Below are 15,616 nucleotides of genomic sequence, written 5' to 3'. Positions count from 1 at the left end.
AGCCAATATGATGAATCGTTTCGAATAGGATGTGGCCGATCACGCCAAATTACTGGTTCGGGACTTGCAGAGGCTGCTTCGGCCGCAAGAGCGAACAAACTCAAGCTCCGGCTACGCGCTGCGGACTCGCGAGGCTGACTGGAGGGCTTGAAAGTCGCAAGCAAGCGGAATGCGAGGCTTGCTTGCCGCTGGAGTGACTTCAAAGGCAGGATGAGCCGGTGACTGAGCGGAAGCGGCACCAACATACGGGAGAGCCGACCTCTTGAATGCAGATGACATCGCATCGATTCCAACCGTGATTCAGGCCAACTTTTTATTTCGAAGGATCGGAATCAAGATGGACCCTGAACGAGCCTGGTGTGAAGACCGGTGACAGAAGCGCAACGCGCGGATATTTCGGGAGTACGCCTGCGTTCAACATGCTGCCGACCGGACCCATTCAGCGAGAGCCAACGCAGCCCTTCATCTGCGCATCGACCGTGGTGGCGACCCCTCGAGCTTGTCTCTAAGACCTTGTTGACTCAGCAGTGGCACACGACACAGATCTTTGCACAGTAAACACATTACCAGACAGTGACTGTGTGCTCGAAGGAAACAGAACAAAACGGCACAAAATGACAAAAGAGAAATAATCATTGAGGAAAAAGACGCAGAGTGAGGAGCGGATCTCTCAGACCACAATGTGACAACCGTCTAGCTTCTGACAACTCCTCGAACTGATGCGAAAATTGCCTCTCTTCAGTCAATACGGAGCGTGTGTTGGCACTCAATAACGGCGTAGTGTGGTCTCTACCGATTGAGGAAAGCAGAGTCGGGAGGGCCGACGAGTCGAGCTGACGGTCGTCGTGATGAAAGGCGAGCCCGGCCATAGACTCGATGCATCGCCCTTGCCGTGCTGAGCACTCAGTAAGATGCTGAATTCGTCGTGATAGTCTTATCAAGGCATGCTGAGAGAAGTCTCTTGACCACCGTTTGCCCTCTCCCTGCTTTTCGGATTTACGATGTCGTCGACGATATCTGATCCTGCTCTCAGCTTCCTCGACCACGTCAGCTGCGAGGTCTGCTACAGAAGCTTAAGTGCCGAAGGAGACACGATTCACGATCCTGTTAACGGTGCGAATGGGTCGTTTTGGATCTGCGAGGTTCGTGCCATCGTCCGAAATGACTAGGCGTACTCTGCAGAAGACATTCCGTTCGTCGCTGACACGAACATGTATTTCGTCGAGTTCGATCTTGCGAATCTCTTCCATCGATCCGATAGGGCTTTCATGTTCTCTGTTACAAAGAGATCAGGGAAGGACAGACACACAGTCACGAGGGTCTGCCAGCCGAGATCCACACATATTGTCCAAAGTGTACCCGTAACGTCTACATGACGCAGCTCCGGGCAGATAGTGTAGGTGCATTCCCTCTCCACTATCTCGATGTGCTTCATATCAGATGCGGCAGCGTGACTGAACTTCGAGAGAAAACCTTCGCCTGCTCAAAACAGCTGCCAGCCCCCGTGCAGCGCTATCTTCAGCCATTCGACACGTCAGTTGCCGAGCTAATGGACGCTCACAATGTAGGTTCGCAAAGGATCGCAAGAGAAAAAGCAACCGATCACAGCTGACTCGTTCCATGGATATGTATTCGCGGCACGGATGGTATCACAGTTTCAGGTAAGTCAGGGTTACCTCGCAGAAACAGGAAGAGATGGGTCACACCTGGCGATGCTGAGCGACGACACGTTCTACAGTTTACACATATGTCACAGTTGATCAGGTGAGCCTTTCTCTCCGTTGGAAGCCGACGGACCTCTATGCTCAGAACATACCGATACAAGCCTCCCATCGGGTCCGCCACATTCCGGACAACCTTCTCACTTGCTTCGCGATTTGCGTGACAGCCATCTCAAATCCAAGTTGGTCGAGCAGAAGCGGCTGCTCAATCATATCAAGCAGGATTTCGAGCAAAGATCGAGTCTACAGAGGTAGGTAATCATCTCCGTCCAGTGTCAATCCGATGGACTGGTAGCGAGCCCCGTTTACAATGTCATCCTGCCGAGCGTCTTGTCACGAACGCAAAATCACACAGAGATCTAGATGCGGCACAAAGAGAGAACGCGGCTCTGAAAGAAGAGATCCAGGTGCTCAGATCATCGCCTCTCAAGACCGAGGCAGGTAGCTCAAGCAGCAAGGCATTGTGAGTCGGAATCAACCGCCCTTGGTGTTGCGCCTAGACGGATGATGCCAGATTGTCGGGGCTAACAATCCTCGCCTTTTCCTGCGAAAATGTTATGGCAGGTCGCAACGGTCAAGCTATGACATGGCGGGCGCAGATCGTCTGCAGCCCCCTTCCAGATCCACGAGCCTCCAACAGCCACAGCAAATTCTCCAACGCCCGTCTTCTCAGGCTACACACACGCGAATTCCTTCCAACATGACGCTTCGCGATGCCCGACCTCAAGCATCTAGGTACGTGGTCATTCTGAAGACCTCGGAACTGCCCCGTCATGAAAAGGACGAGCGCTGACTCCGCTTGCCATCTTCGTCCGGCAGACCACCGACGGCACAGTCGACGAGCGGGTCCGAGCTTTTTGCGTTCAAACCGCCGCCTGTGCCGTTCAGAGCGAGGGAGCCTCAAGCTTCGAGGCTTGCGAATGCAGGTTTGTATTAGCATCACCGAGGCGCATTCGGTCATGAGCTTCGTATGCGGACAGCTGACGTTCACGTTCATTGATTCGCTCGATCTAGAGTCCCTCCGCATGCAGGCAAGCGCATCGCACTCAAACTCTCGCATTCCGAACAACCCCTCGATGCGATTCGTGCGAACTTTGCAGAGCCCTCACAAGCAGTACCCATCGCACGGCACATCCAATCACCAATACGCCCGACCATTGAGCAGAGCAGCTATGCCGTCGTTTCAGAGCCCGCGCTCTGTGCCCTCTCTAGCTCGCCGGGAAGAGCAGCCGCTACAGCGCGTTCAAACTCACTCGTGGCGCTCAGCAGCGGCAAAAGGTCCCGCTTCACGTCGAGACCCACCTCAAGCGAGCTTGGCATCGTTCAAGAGACCGCACGCATTCACAGGCGGCAACGAGACGGATGTGCAGGATGTCACAATGTCGTAGGAATGGCGCATGGCGCAGCGCACTCTGGACGGGTCAAAGCGATGCTTGGCGACTGTAATTGCAGTACACCGGCAACGAGGTTCGACGGTCCAGTGGGACGAGCACAAGAGGCATTGCTGCAAGCACAATGCAGACGTTCAAATCCGAATTTGCACCTTCCCGTTTCTGCACCCCGATGACAATGGGTAATGATGCTGCGATACAGAAACAATGCCAGCCAGACCTCGTATCAATCCGAGTCAATCTCGATGACATCGCGTTTGCTGTCGTTGATACTGCGGCCATCAGAGCTTGCAGGTGTAGCGTACCGACTGCTTCGTGAACTCTCGCCCAGCACGCGCCCTCCGCCCAAAGTGAAAGCCGTCTGTGGTTCTGTAGGCGCCGGTTTACCGTTCTCCTTGTCTTGAGGCTTTGGTCGAGGTGCACGACCGGACAGAGTGGTACCAGCACCACCGAACGTCTCCGTTGGTGCCTGGTGGGCGGCAGGATCCGGTTTGCCACCGACGGGGATGACGTCGTAGCCAAAGAAGAGTTTGCCGAATGGCAGATTGAGGGCAGCGGGGATCTTCTTTTCTGTGAGCTGGGTGTCGTTGGTGATGATGCGTGGCATGTCGGTGCGTCGTACCATGCTGAAGGAATCGAGTTGTTCGATCTGACGCTCCTTCTTTCCTTTGCTCTTCTTGCCGCTCAAGGTCTGACCTGAGCCACGGAAGGGACCCGAAGGGGTAGCCACACCCGATCCTCCGGCAGCACTTGTCCCTGCCATGGAACCTGGTGTAGACGTGCGTGTAGGTGGGATGGAATCGACGCGTGAGCTATCAATGTTGAGTTTGGACGCCATCGTCGGGGGTGGCGGACGTGGTTGAGGTGTGGGCTCAACGTAGCCCTTGGGAGGTGCAAAGTCGACCTCGAGATCGGTTTCAATGATGGAAATGCCATCGGCGTTTGGCGTGATCTCCATGATGAGGATTTCAAAAGTGAGACAGTTGTAGCTGATCTCGACGATGTCTCCTGGTGTCAAGGCCGAAAAGTTGCGGAAGGCTTGCTCGAGCACCGCCTTCGGGTCGCTGATCTCGAGAAAGTCGACGGTCTGCGGTTGAATCTTGACCATCTTGCCTTTCGGGAGCGTTGCGCCGGTGAGTCGAATGGGATCTCCTTCTGACAGGCCTAGCGTTCGCATCATCCAGGCGGGGAGATGGACGTGACCCTCGTCGGCGATGAACTCGAGCACACCGGCATGGGTACGACGGACTTCGGACGCGCCTGTGGTGCGCAGCTCGAAGAACCAGGGTGATTCGATCTCGAGATTTGTGAGGTGAGCAAGTGCGGATGGTGGCATGATGATCTTGCCTCCGTAGCTGACGTTGAGACGTTCTTTGCCAGGAAGCATGGCCATGCTGTATGCTTTGAAGTATTCGTCGTATGCGCGCGGCGGCCGAGGAAAGCGTGGGTCCATGCCGTTCTGCATGAAGCGGGCGAAGCCGCTGTCGAGACCCCCGAACATGGCCATGATGGGAAACTGTGAGTGGCTCGTATGCGGGCAGAAGACTGTCGAAAGAGAAGCGTGCGATGTGTTTGCTGTGAAGATGACGAACCGAGACCTTGGCGAAACAGCAGGAGTTGCGCTGAATCGACGCGCTGACCGGTCAATGTTACAATGCCGCCGGACTGGAATCTACGATGGAAAGCTGAAGGGATAAAACAGCGGACAAGAGCTGTTGCGGAATGATGGGTGAAGGGCTGAGTCAAGTGTGAGTGTCTAACGTCCAAAAGCAAGACTAGATCACAAGCATACAGCGGCAATGTGTTAGAAAGTGGAGGCGGCGTCAGTCGGTGGGTGTGCGACGTGAAATTGTGAGGCAGCGCAGCCAGTGTCTGAGCAATCGGCGGGATGCGAGCAAGAAGGGTCCAAGATGTGCGATTGAGCACAATGCTTATGTCATGATTTGTAGCCAGACCAGGCTTGCCCTTTGCTCGTTGGACGCGGTCCTCAGCCAGGTCAGACAGTCTGCGACATTTTTTCCTTCTTCTTGATTCTTCGGAGGCGGAAAAAGAGACACACCGACACGCTCAACCAACACTCTCTGAAAGGTGCGCGCGTTGCGTCTCTCGCTCGAAGGCTGGCTGAGCGTTGTTCTGTGCGCATATCGAGAAGAAAGTGAAACGACCTCCTCTCACCTCCAACTTGGCAGCTACACTTCAGCCCGCATTGCTCGCACCACATATCAGCTTTGCTTGCTTGTGCTCATATCTGCGCGACAGCTACGGAACCTACGGAATCGGCACTTCAGCAGGCAGCGGGAGCAACCATACCCTTTCTTGGATCTTTCCAGTTGACACACATTACTACACCATGTCCGCCGCAGCAGCAGCGTCCGCCGCTCCTGCCGGTCCCTCGCAGAATGCCTTCAAGAATGCCGACAAGCCGGGCGAAGTGCGAAGATCCAATCTGTCGGCTGCCAAGGCTGTCAGCGACGCCGTTCGCACCTCGCTCGGTCCAAAGGGCATGGACAAGATGATCCAGACCTCCAACGGCGAAGTCGTCATCACCAACGACGGTGCTACCATCCTCAAACACATGGCTGTCATGCACCCCGCCGCCCGAATGCTCGTCGAGCTCTCGCAAGCACAGGACGTCGAGGCTGGTGACGGTACCACCTCGGTCGTTGTCGTTGCCGGAAGTTTGCTCGGCGCTGCCGAAAAGATGCTCAACAAGGGTATCCACCCGACCATCATCGCCGAATCGTTCCAGAAGGCGGCAGTCAAGGCGGTCGAGTTCCTCACCGACATTTCGACACCCGTCGAGCTCAACGACCGCGAATCGCTGCTGCGAGCCGCAAGCACTTCGCTCAACTCCAAGATCGTCTCGCAGTACTCTTCCGTCCTCGCCCCCATCGCCGTCGATGCCGTCACACGTCTTGTCATCCCCGCCTCCGCCTCGTCCAAATCGGCATCAGTAGACTCAAAGTCCACCGCATCGGCTCCCACCACCACCACCTCTGCCACAGCTGCTGCCACTGAAGGCGGCGCGGCCACCTCATTCGCCTCACGATCCAAAGATGGACAGGACAACGTCGACTTGCGCGACATTCGCATCGTCAAAAAGGTCGGTGGTACCATCGACGACACCGAGCTCGTCGAAGGTCTCGTATTGGCTCAGAACGTCATCTCGGGCAGCGGAGGTCCCACTCGCATGGAGAAGGCCAAGATCGCCGTCTGCCAATTCCAGCTGAGCAGCCCCAAGCCGGACATGGACAACCAGATTGTGGTCAACGACTACCGACAGATGGACAAGATCCTCAAGGAGGAGCGTCAATACCTGCTCAACATGTGCAAGAAGATCAAAAAGACCGGCTGCAACGTGTTGCTCATCCAGAAATCCATCCTGCGCGATGCCGTCAACGAGCTGGCCCTTCACTTCCTCGCCAAGCTCAAGATCCTCGTCGTCAAGGATGTGGAGCGCGACGAGATCGAGTTTGTCTCCAAGACGCTCGGTGCCAAGCCCATCGCCGACATCGAAGCCTTCACCGAGGACAAGCTTGCCTCGGCCGACTTGATCGACGAGGTGCAGCAGAACGGCGCGCGCGTCGTCAAGATCACCGGCATCAAGAACATGGGCAGGACGGTGAGCATCCTGTGCACGGGAGCCAACTCGCTCGTGCTCGAAGAGAGCGAGCGCAGTCTGCACGATGCGCTGTGTGTGGTCCGATGCCTGGTCAAGAAGAAGGCGCTGATCGCCGGTGGTGGTGCACCCGAAGTACACGTATCGCGACTGCTGTCGCAGTATTCGCAGACGCTCAAGGGTATGGAGGCCTACTGCTTCCAGGCGTACGCCGAGGCGCTCGAGGTGATCCCCACCACGCTCGCCGAAAACGCGGGTTTGAACCCGATCAGCATCGTCACCGAACTGCGAAACCGCCACGCGCTGGGAGAGCGGACCGCCGGCATCAACGTTCGCAAGGGCCAGATCACCAACATTCTCGAGGAGAACGTGCTCCAGCCTCTGCTGGTCAACACGAGCGCCATCGAGCTGGCTACCGAGACTGTGTCGCTGTTGCTCAGGATCGACGACTACCACCTCTCGCGTTGAGCGGGTTGACCTGTGTACAATCAATCAAAACCATATTTTCTCTTACATCTGTTCGCTCAAGTTGATCGTATGCAGACGAAGCAACTTTGTGCGTCTTGGAGACTGTTCGTGAGCATTGAGTCTGGACGCCAAGGTGTGCTGTGGCCGAAGCAACTTGGGATGCAATCTTATCCGTCGAGCCGATCGCTCAACCGATTGAAGGCCTGCCGATCTCTTTTGGCGAAGAGAAACACCGGCGACATGTGGAAGGTGAGACAAACATTGGATCGAATTTGTTTTTTTGGTGGTCCCCACGGTCAGATCGGAAGCTGAAGCGCACCGACCGACGATGAAAACCTCGCATGGGCTAGCTTCGAAATTCGCGGCGTTTGATGAACGATCACGAACGTTGCGGTAGAGCGGATCGCAGAAACGCACACTTTCTTTCACGCACATCGAGTCGCGTCGAACGATCACCGCCGCCACGATGATGGCATACGACCGAAGAAAAGCGAAGCAAGATCGGGAAGCATGCGTTGTAAAGAGCTTGCACGCCGAACACGAGGAAGGATGAAGACACAACGCTGCAGCACAGGAAGAAGTAAGACCGACCAGCGCTTCCTTCGGACAACGCAGAAACAGCTGCTACCGTCGAAAGCTTAACATTCATCAGACGAATGAATTGATCGACCAAAGCGAGGATCGAGGCAGCCAAGGGTTCTAGACGGAATCAATGGAGGAAAAGAAAAAGAAAAAAAAAAGGCCCGAAGTCCAATAATTGACGACACCGCCTTCGCTCGGCTCTAACGACGCGGTTGTTGTTGAACTGCGTCGCCCTGCCCTCGCTTCGCTTCGCTTGGCGATAACTCTTACTCACCCAAGCCTCGAATTTTACGAAACCGCGAGAAGCACTCGCCGATCCCTGCATGCTGGGTTCAAAGGGCCTCTGAATTTGCGGATCGGAATTCGAGACAAGAGAAATCGTGCATGTGTTGTGTCTGCCGTGCCTGGTTGGACTTTGAGATCAAATCCTGTCATGGCGAAGGCTTCACCGACCAGAAGGTAATGAACTGGCAAGCGGCCGATGGGAGCAAGGAGGAATCAATCTACTACTGGCGTGTGTGTTGGCCCTTGGCTTCCTGACTATGGGCTCTTGATCGGAGAATCGAATCGGTTATGGAAGAGGGGCTCCAAACGATCAAACAGGGGTTCAGTCAATTCTCGAGAGCCCTCTTGCACACGCTGCACAATCACCGGCGCCATAGAAACACCTCGATGTTTCGGTGCTGTTTGCGAAGCTACCTGAGCCAGGGTAGCATGACGAGCCATCGTCTGATGATGTACACGCGGCTTTGATATGGCGGGACAAGAGAAGTTGGGATCAGGGAAAAAAGCCCAAGAGGGGCGCCGGATGCCCCTTTCCGTCCCTGTTGGTTTCAGCTCCAAGCAGTCGTTGAGAGTAGTGAGTGCCTGTTCATTCTTCCCTCTCCACAGCGCTGCCCTGCAGACCTCCAACGCCGCCATCTGCTTCGTTCCGACGTGAAGCAGCATCCAGAGCGCGACCAGCAAGCAGCATCGAACAGCCCACGGTCGAAACTCGCTTGCTGGCCTGCTTGAGCTGCTGTGTCGAGCATGTGGTGACGGGTCCACTTCCGAGGCGATTTCGAAACAAAAACAAAAAGAATTTCCCGTAAATCTTTTTTTCTTTTCTTTCATGTGCTGTGATGATGCTGATGATGGTGTTTTGATCTTTTTTGTCTCCTGCCGAGTCCTGCTATTCCTCGCCGAACGCGCGAATACGACACACACACGCACAGAGCCGATCGCTGCGTGATTGCCGACACAGAGTGTGCCCCTAATTCGCGAATACGAAATTTCTCGTAAACTTTCAAGAAAAAAACAATTGGGCTGTGCCTCTCCGTTGTCAGCTTTGCTGGCTCGCTTTCCTTCGCCTGTTTTGGCCGGCAACTTGGCAGTCGCGCCAAAAGGACCAGAAAGAGGGCTTGCAGGGCTCGCAGAACTTTGCAGGCGGAAGCAAGCAAATCGCCAAATGCTCGATCCTTGGGCTGTTGACGCTCTTTGTGCTTGGCTTGTTTTTGCAATTTCTCTCTTGTCTGTTTGGTTCCCCTGAGTTGATACCGCCGTCTGCTGCCTGCATCGTGCTTGTCTGGCTGCCTGTCGATCTTGGCTGCCTTGCTAAACTCGGCGATCCGTGAGGGTGCAGTGCAGTATCAGAGCGAGAAGCCGTTGAGCGATCCACCTTCTGGCTTGCGCTTTGCTCCTCTTTCCTTCGCCTTCGCACTTGCCTTCGCCGTCTCCATTGCCTTTTGTCCTTGCCTTTCTCCTCGACCCCCGGACTGGCAAACACGACGCTCCATCGTATTGGCCATCCTCACCATCCAACAAACCCCGTATCGGCTTCGTGATCCTTTGGCTTCGCACCGCTTCGCCTGCTTTGGCCCGGCCTCCATCTTACCCTTTCGAGCTTCGAGCCAACCTTCGTTCCGAGTCCTAGCCATCACACACATTTCGTCGTCTCCTTCCCGACGACACTCGGATCCCACTAGCGGCGAAGCTCTGCTCATCGGCTACGACTCGCACAACACCACATCTTGGTTTCACGCAGACTGTCACCTCCGCGCTAGATGCCTCGTACACGCGCAAACACAGCTTAGCCTCATCCTTCTCCACCCCCGCACGTGCTTAGCCAGTCGACGCTCACGTCCTCGCTTCCACCTGGTCATCCTGGCAAAAGCAGATTCCGCTCGATCGCTACTGCACTTCTCTGACGCTTCCTGGCTTACATGGATCGCTCGACAGTATAGAACCGCTTGTTGACGCTTCCCCGACCCGGTCAGCTCGAAATCACAGCAACATCATACGAGCTTGACACGTTGACGTTAGCCATCGTGCTCCTCGCTCCGCTCAGCCCGATCAACTTCGTTGCAATTTCGAGACCTTCTTCAACGTCGCAATGAACCCTTTCGAGTCCCCTTCCGACGCTGGTCGCCCAGCTCCGGGATCCAGACCCATCCGCGGCGACGGTCCTCCACCACTGCCACCGCTCAGCATCCCAGGTGGCGGCCGTCCACAGAACCTCACCTTTTCGCCACCTCCAAATCAGCATTCGCAGCTGCCTCCTGGATACCAACAAGGGCGTCCGCATCAACCCTTTTTCTCGCCTCCTGCTCCGAGTGCCCTGTCCCCGCCCCTCGGCAGCCATCAAGCGTATCTGAACAACAACCTTTCTCCGCAACCACAACCACAACAACAACCACCGCAACAACCGAACGCTCAGCGTCCACCCGGCATCTCTTTCCAAGAGCCACAGAGGATGCCCGCTCAACGCTCCGGTCCTTCGCGCGATTCGGTCAATTCCTACGGCGACGACAAGCGTAGCATCAACGATCCCAACAGCAGCAGCACCGCCTTGACGCAGGTCGCCTCGCTCGATCCAGAGTCGGGCTTTTCGGCTCACAATGACAACTTCCGCCGCAAAAAGTCGCTCGTCCGTCCAGATCGCGAACGCATGGATCCCAGCCATCGACAGTGGTACTACCGCAACCACGCTGCCCACATGGACGTCATGGCTGCCAGCGGCGGTCGCGTAGGGTATATGCCTTCCACCACCGGTCACCTGCCACAGCACGGTGCCGCTCCTCACGGCTCGGGCATGGCCGGCATCGTCGGTCCCGGAGGCGGTCTCAGCGGTCTTGGTGTGACGGGTCCTTCGAGCGTGCCTCCTGGTGGTCTCGGCCGCGCCCCTCCTCTGCGTCGCGGCAAGTCGATCTTGGGCAGGGACGAGGATCAGGTCGAGACCGGCATCAATGTCCTCAAGCGTGGCGTTTCGCTGCGTCGCAAACAGTCCAAGTCTGGCAACAAAGCCTCTAAAGAGGTGCCTCGCGACCTTGGCGAGAGCAAAACTTCGCGCATCGCGCCCGGTCCCGTCGGAGGCTGGATGATCTACTGCTACATCCTCACCATCTGCTGTCCAGGACCCTTCCTACGTGTCTTTGGCATCCGCACTCCGGAACAGCAGCGTGCCTGGCGTGAAAAGATGGGTCTCATCGGCATCATCACCCTCATCATGGCCGCTGTCGGTTTCCTCACCTTTGGGTTCACGCAGACCGTCTGTGGCAAGCAGCCCGATCGATACAACCTAGGAACCATCGATGTAGGTTCCATGACCTTCAACGGCTACGACTACAGCTTTGACGGCTTCGTCCATCCGAATACCGGCCCCTTTGGCGCCAACACCATCTACAACCACACCAACCCCATCTACTCTCAACCCTGGTCCTCCGGCGGACAGGATGGCAGCCTGCTCTTCCAAAAGATCGGCGGCGCATGCACTGGCGTCATCTCCAACCGCGCCGGAGGCGGTCAGCCCGATCGCTACTTTGACTGCACCCTCGTCCGTCAAGACGGCAAGGGTGGCTACTCCAACAATACGGTGTCCATGTGCCACAACGGCACCATTGTCGACCAGTTCAACGACGGCGCCCAACCCAAGAACGCGGTGCTCAAGAGGCGTGGCCAGGTCTCGCTTCAGTGGAACAACGTCACCGACACCACCCGCAACCTTGCCGTCTACCGAGGCGCTGTGCTCGATCTCAACCGTCTCAACAACTTCACCAACGCCGTCACCTATCCTGCGCTCTTCGATACGCTCAAGCGCCGCAATGACGCGTGGGCAGGCCGCGACGTGACCGCTTCCGTCATGCGCCAGCGTCTCGACAACGAGTTCCAGTGTCTCGAGCAGATCACGCGCATCGGCTTCATCGACTCGGAGACCATCGGTTGCGTCGCATCCAAGGTCGAACTCTACCTCTCGCTAGTCTTCATCATCGGTGTCGTCGCCATCAAGTTCTTCATGGCCGTCATGTTTGGCTGGTTCATCTCGTGGCGTCTGGGCAATTACGCCAACGAAACGTACGAGCAGCGCATGAAGCGAGCCGCCGAGATCGAGCAGTGGTCCGACGACATTTACCGTCCCGCGCCGGCCGGGTACCGTCCCAACGCCCGCAAGCACAAGTCGTTCCTCCCTGCCAAGAGTCGTTTCTCGGTCGCCGATCCGCTCAGCCTCAAGAGTGGATCGCGTGCGCCCATGCCCTTGAGCGAGAAGCGCATGACGCGTGCCAGCCGCCTCGGTGTCGGCTCGCCGCTCGGCGGTTCGCCTCCCGGTTCTCCCTCGGTCGCTGGTGGCAGAAGCTCGGCTTCGTTGGCTCCCGCTCACTCGCGTCGCTCGTCGTTCTCTGGCGGTCCTGCCGAAGGTGCCATGGGTATCTGCCCCTTCCCGTTGCACAACACGATCCCTCAGCCTGGACCCGACTACCAACCGTTTGGCTTCCAGCTGGCGCACTCGATCTGCCTCGTCACCGCCTACTCGGAGTCGTTCGAAGGCTTGCGTACCACGCTCGACAGCCTTGCCACCACCGACTACCCCAACAGCCACAAGCTGCTGCTCGTCATCGCCGACGGTATCGTCAAGGGTGCCGGCTCCGACATCTCGACGCCCGACATTTGCCTGTCCATGATGAAGGACCTCGTCATCCCCGCCGAAGAGGTCGAGGGCAACTCGTACGTCGCCATCGCCGACGGCTTCAAGCGTCACAACATGTGCAAGATCTACGCCGGCTTCTACGACTACGACGACGAGACCGTCGAGCGATCCAAGCAGCAGCGCGTTCCCATGATCCTCGTCGCCAAGTGCGGTACGCCGCTCGAGGCCGACAGCGCCAAGCCGGGCAACCGTGGCAAGCGTGACTCGCAGGTGCTGCTCATGGCCTTCATGCAGAAGGTCATGTTCGACGAGCGCATGACCGCCTTCGAGTACGAATTCTTCAACAGCATCTGGCGCGTCACGGGCGTCTCGCCAGACAACTACGAGATCGTGCTCTGCGTCGACGCCGATACCAAGGTGTTCCCCGACTCGCTCTCGCGCATGGTCGCCTGCATGGTCGAGGATCCCGAGATCATGGGCCTATGCGGCGAGACCAAAATCGCGAACAAATCCGAGACGTGGGTGACGATGATCCAGGTGTTCGAGTACTACATCTCGCACCACCAGACCAAGGCGTTCGAGGCGTGCTTCGGCGGTGTCACGTGTCTGCCAGGATGCTTCAGCGCGTACCGTATCAAGGCGCCCAAGGGGCCGCACGGCTACTGGGTGCCCATCTTGGCCAACCCGGACATCGTCGAGCACTACTCGGAGAACGTCGTCGACACGCTGCACAAGAAGAACCTGCTCTTGCTCGGAGAGGACCGATACCTGACTACGCTCATGCTCAAGACGTTCCCCAAGCGAAAGATGATGTTTGTACCTCAAGCGGTCTGCAAGACGATCGTACCGGACACGTTCCGCATCCTGCTGTCGCAGCGCCGTCGATGGATCAACTCGACGGTGCACAACCTGTTCGAGCTGGTCATGGTCAACGATCTTTGCGGTACCTTCTGCTTTTCGATGCGCTTCGTCGTCTTTATGGAGCTGACGGGTACGCTGGTGCTGCCTGCCGCCATCGCCTTCACGCTGTACGTCGTCGTGCAGGCGTTCCTGCCCAACGTTCCTACGCCTACGATCCCGCTCATCCTGCTCGCGCTCATCCTGGGTCTGCCCGGTATCTTGATCGTGGTCACGTCGCGCAAGATCGCGTACGTGGGCTGGATGTTGATCTACCTGTGCTCGCTGCCCATCTGGAACTTTGTGCTGCCGCTGTACGCCTACTGGCACATGGACGACTTCTCGTGGGGTGCCACGCGAGTGGTGCAGGGCGAAAACAAGAAGGACAACCACGGTGATGCCGACGGCAAGTTCGACCCTTCGCACATCGTGATGAAACGATGGGCCGAATTCGAGCGCGAGCGACGCTGGAAGTCGGGAACGCACTCGCGCGACTCGACGTACGACGTGGTGCAGCGCTCCGGCTCGCCCGACAGGGCAGGCAGCACGCGCTACTCGGTGGTCTCGTCGGACACGTTCCACTCGAATCCGTTCGGTCAGCACGACCAGTTCGGCCGTGCCCTGCCCAACGCCATGTCCTCGAGCACCTCGCAATTTGGACCCGACGCTTCAGAGGTGTCGCACAGCAAGAGCGCGTCGGGCGCGCGGGCTCGCCTCGATGCGGTGCCGCTGCTCGAGCTGCCGGCGCCGCTTGCGACAGATGCCAAGCAACGCAGCGGCGCCTCGCCGCCAGGCACGGTGGTGGTGCCTCGACCTCGCGCAACGTCGCCGTCGCCGTTGCCGCACAACTCGACCCACCCGGCGCTGGGCAGCGTCGGCGCCTTCTCGCCGACGCAGCACAGTGCGGGCCGCCTGCCCACGCTGCCCGGCGCCGCCACGTACGAAGCCTACCCGCACACGGATGTCGCCGACGAGGAGAGGCGACCGATGATCGGATCCGCGTCGAGCTCGCCAGACCCAGAACCGCGCCGTTACGTTGGCCCCGACGCAGGCGTTCGACACGGCAACGTCTCGACCGAGCAGCGCTACCCGACAGTGAGCGAGTCGGCATATCCCACGCAAGCATACACGGCGGAACCCGAGACAGACGGGTCCGTATCGCCGACGCCTCCGCCGCAGGGCTTCACCGCAGTCAGCCAGTCGCAGCAGAACCGACCGCTGACGCGAGGATTCAGTCTGGTGGACGATGGTCCCGTAGCGAGCGCGCAGGGCGTGCGACAGGTGCAGCGCGGAGCGCGACGCTCGCAGATGCCCAACTCGGCGGCGTCACCTCCTCCCACGGGCAACCGAACCGGCAACCTTCCACCGGGCGCAGCTCCTCCCAGCTTTGACTGAAGTGATCTCTCATAGCCGCCACTTGCTTGCCTCAATCATCTGGCATCCACGCACAACCTTCTTTTTCGACATCGGAATCTCTGCGGGCCTGATCTGCTCTTTCTCAAGGTCCCCCTTTCGGTCCTGTTCCATCCCTCTGAAGGTGCTCGTGCGACGACAGCGGCCTTGATGCGCCATCTCGTGCGAACATGCTTTGTCGAAATTCACGCATCCTCCACACTCGCTTTCTTGCGGCTGCAGCAGGCTGTCATTCGTTTGCCATCATATGTATCTATCCCCTTTCGTTTTTCCCAACGCCCACACGCGCTTCACGGCGAGCATCCGGACTAGCCCCGCACACTTAGCAAAATTCAATGGACATTATCGTATCCCCATCAATCTGATCTTGAGTGGGCCAGCCTCTGTATGGTGTTTGTGAAATGATGAGCGATTCTCGAGGTTGAGAGTCTTGCTTGTTTTGTGTTCTGCCGTTGTCGGCTATCCATTTCGACTCAGTCAAGGACAATAGTAAGGATTTGATGACCTCGACAGGCATGAATTGGAAATTCACAGTTGATCGTCACGGCCAACAGTGCGCATTACGTGAGGGGACGAGCTAATGCATCGGCGATCTTTCTGTCTCTCTCAAGTCACATTTTTCCAA

The 15,616-nt window shown here is 57.4% G+C and overlaps 7 protein-coding genes across 7 annotated transcripts; 3 read left to right on the top strand and 4 right to left on the bottom strand.

The window, feature by feature from the left end:
• Positions 1–1,073: 1,073 nt before the first annotated feature.
• PHSY_001674 (hypothetical protein) lies at positions 1,074–1,833 on the bottom strand (the record flags this gene model as incomplete). Its single annotated transcript, XM_012332302.1, has 2 exons — positions 1,074–1,275; positions 1,817–1,833. 2 exons carry the CDS (start codon positions 1,831–1,833, stop codon positions 1,074–1,076), a joined length of 219 nt encoding a protein of 72 aa, XP_012187692.1.
• Positions 1,834–2,494: 661 nt separating this feature from the next.
• On the top strand, positions 2,495–3,109 carry PHSY_001673 (hypothetical protein; the record flags this gene model as incomplete). The annotated part of the gene is made up of 1 exon (XM_012332301.1): positions 2,495–3,109. One exon carries the CDS (start codon positions 2,495–2,497, stop codon positions 3,107–3,109), a length of 615 nt encoding a protein of 204 aa, XP_012187691.1.
• A 229-nt stretch (positions 3,110–3,338) lies between these two features.
• PHSY_001672 (ubiquitin fusion degradation protein) lies at positions 3,339–4,619 on the bottom strand (the record flags this gene model as incomplete). The annotated part of the gene is made up of 1 exon (XM_012332300.1): positions 3,339–4,619. The coding sequence occupies one exon, from the start codon at positions 4,617–4,619 to the stop codon at positions 3,339–3,341; it is 1,281 nt and encodes a 426-aa protein (XP_012187690.1).
• Positions 4,620–5,462: 843 nt separating this feature from the next.
• On the top strand, positions 5,463–7,199 carry PHSY_001671 (hypothetical protein; the record flags this gene model as incomplete). The annotated part of the gene is made up of 1 exon (XM_012332299.1): positions 5,463–7,199. The coding sequence occupies one exon, from the start codon at positions 5,463–5,465 to the stop codon at positions 7,197–7,199; it is 1,737 nt and encodes a 578-aa protein (XP_012187689.1).
• Positions 7,200–8,321: 1,122 nt separating this feature from the next.
• PHSY_001670 (hypothetical protein) lies at positions 8,322–8,729 on the bottom strand (the record flags this gene model as incomplete). The annotated part of the gene is made up of 1 exon (XM_012332298.1): positions 8,322–8,729. The coding sequence occupies one exon, from the start codon at positions 8,727–8,729 to the stop codon at positions 8,322–8,324; it is 408 nt and encodes a 135-aa protein (XP_012187688.1).
• Positions 8,730–9,409: 680 nt separating this feature from the next.
• PHSY_001669 (hypothetical protein) lies at positions 9,410–9,763 on the bottom strand (the record flags this gene model as incomplete). The annotated part of the gene is made up of 1 exon (XM_012332297.1): positions 9,410–9,763. The coding sequence occupies one exon, from the start codon at positions 9,761–9,763 to the stop codon at positions 9,410–9,412; it is 354 nt and encodes a 117-aa protein (XP_012187687.1).
• A 749-nt stretch (positions 9,764–10,512) lies between these two features.
• PHSY_001668 (glycosyltransferase) lies at positions 10,513–14,973 on the top strand (the record flags this gene model as incomplete). The annotated part of the gene is made up of 1 exon (XM_012332296.1): positions 10,513–14,973. One exon carries the CDS (start codon positions 10,513–10,515, stop codon positions 14,971–14,973), a length of 4,461 nt encoding a protein of 1,486 aa, XP_012187686.1.
• Positions 14,974–15,616: the final 643 nt, after the last annotated feature.

The sequence above is a fragment of the Pseudozyma hubeiensis genome (genome assembly GCF_000403515.1).
Source record: "Pseudozyma hubeiensis SY62 DNA, scaffold: PHS19, whole genome shotgun sequence".
NCBI classification, from domain to species: domain Eukaryota; kingdom Fungi; phylum Basidiomycota; class Ustilaginomycetes; order Ustilaginales; family Ustilaginaceae; genus Pseudozyma; species Pseudozyma hubeiensis.
This window is presented reverse-complemented; position numbering and strand designations above follow the sequence as displayed.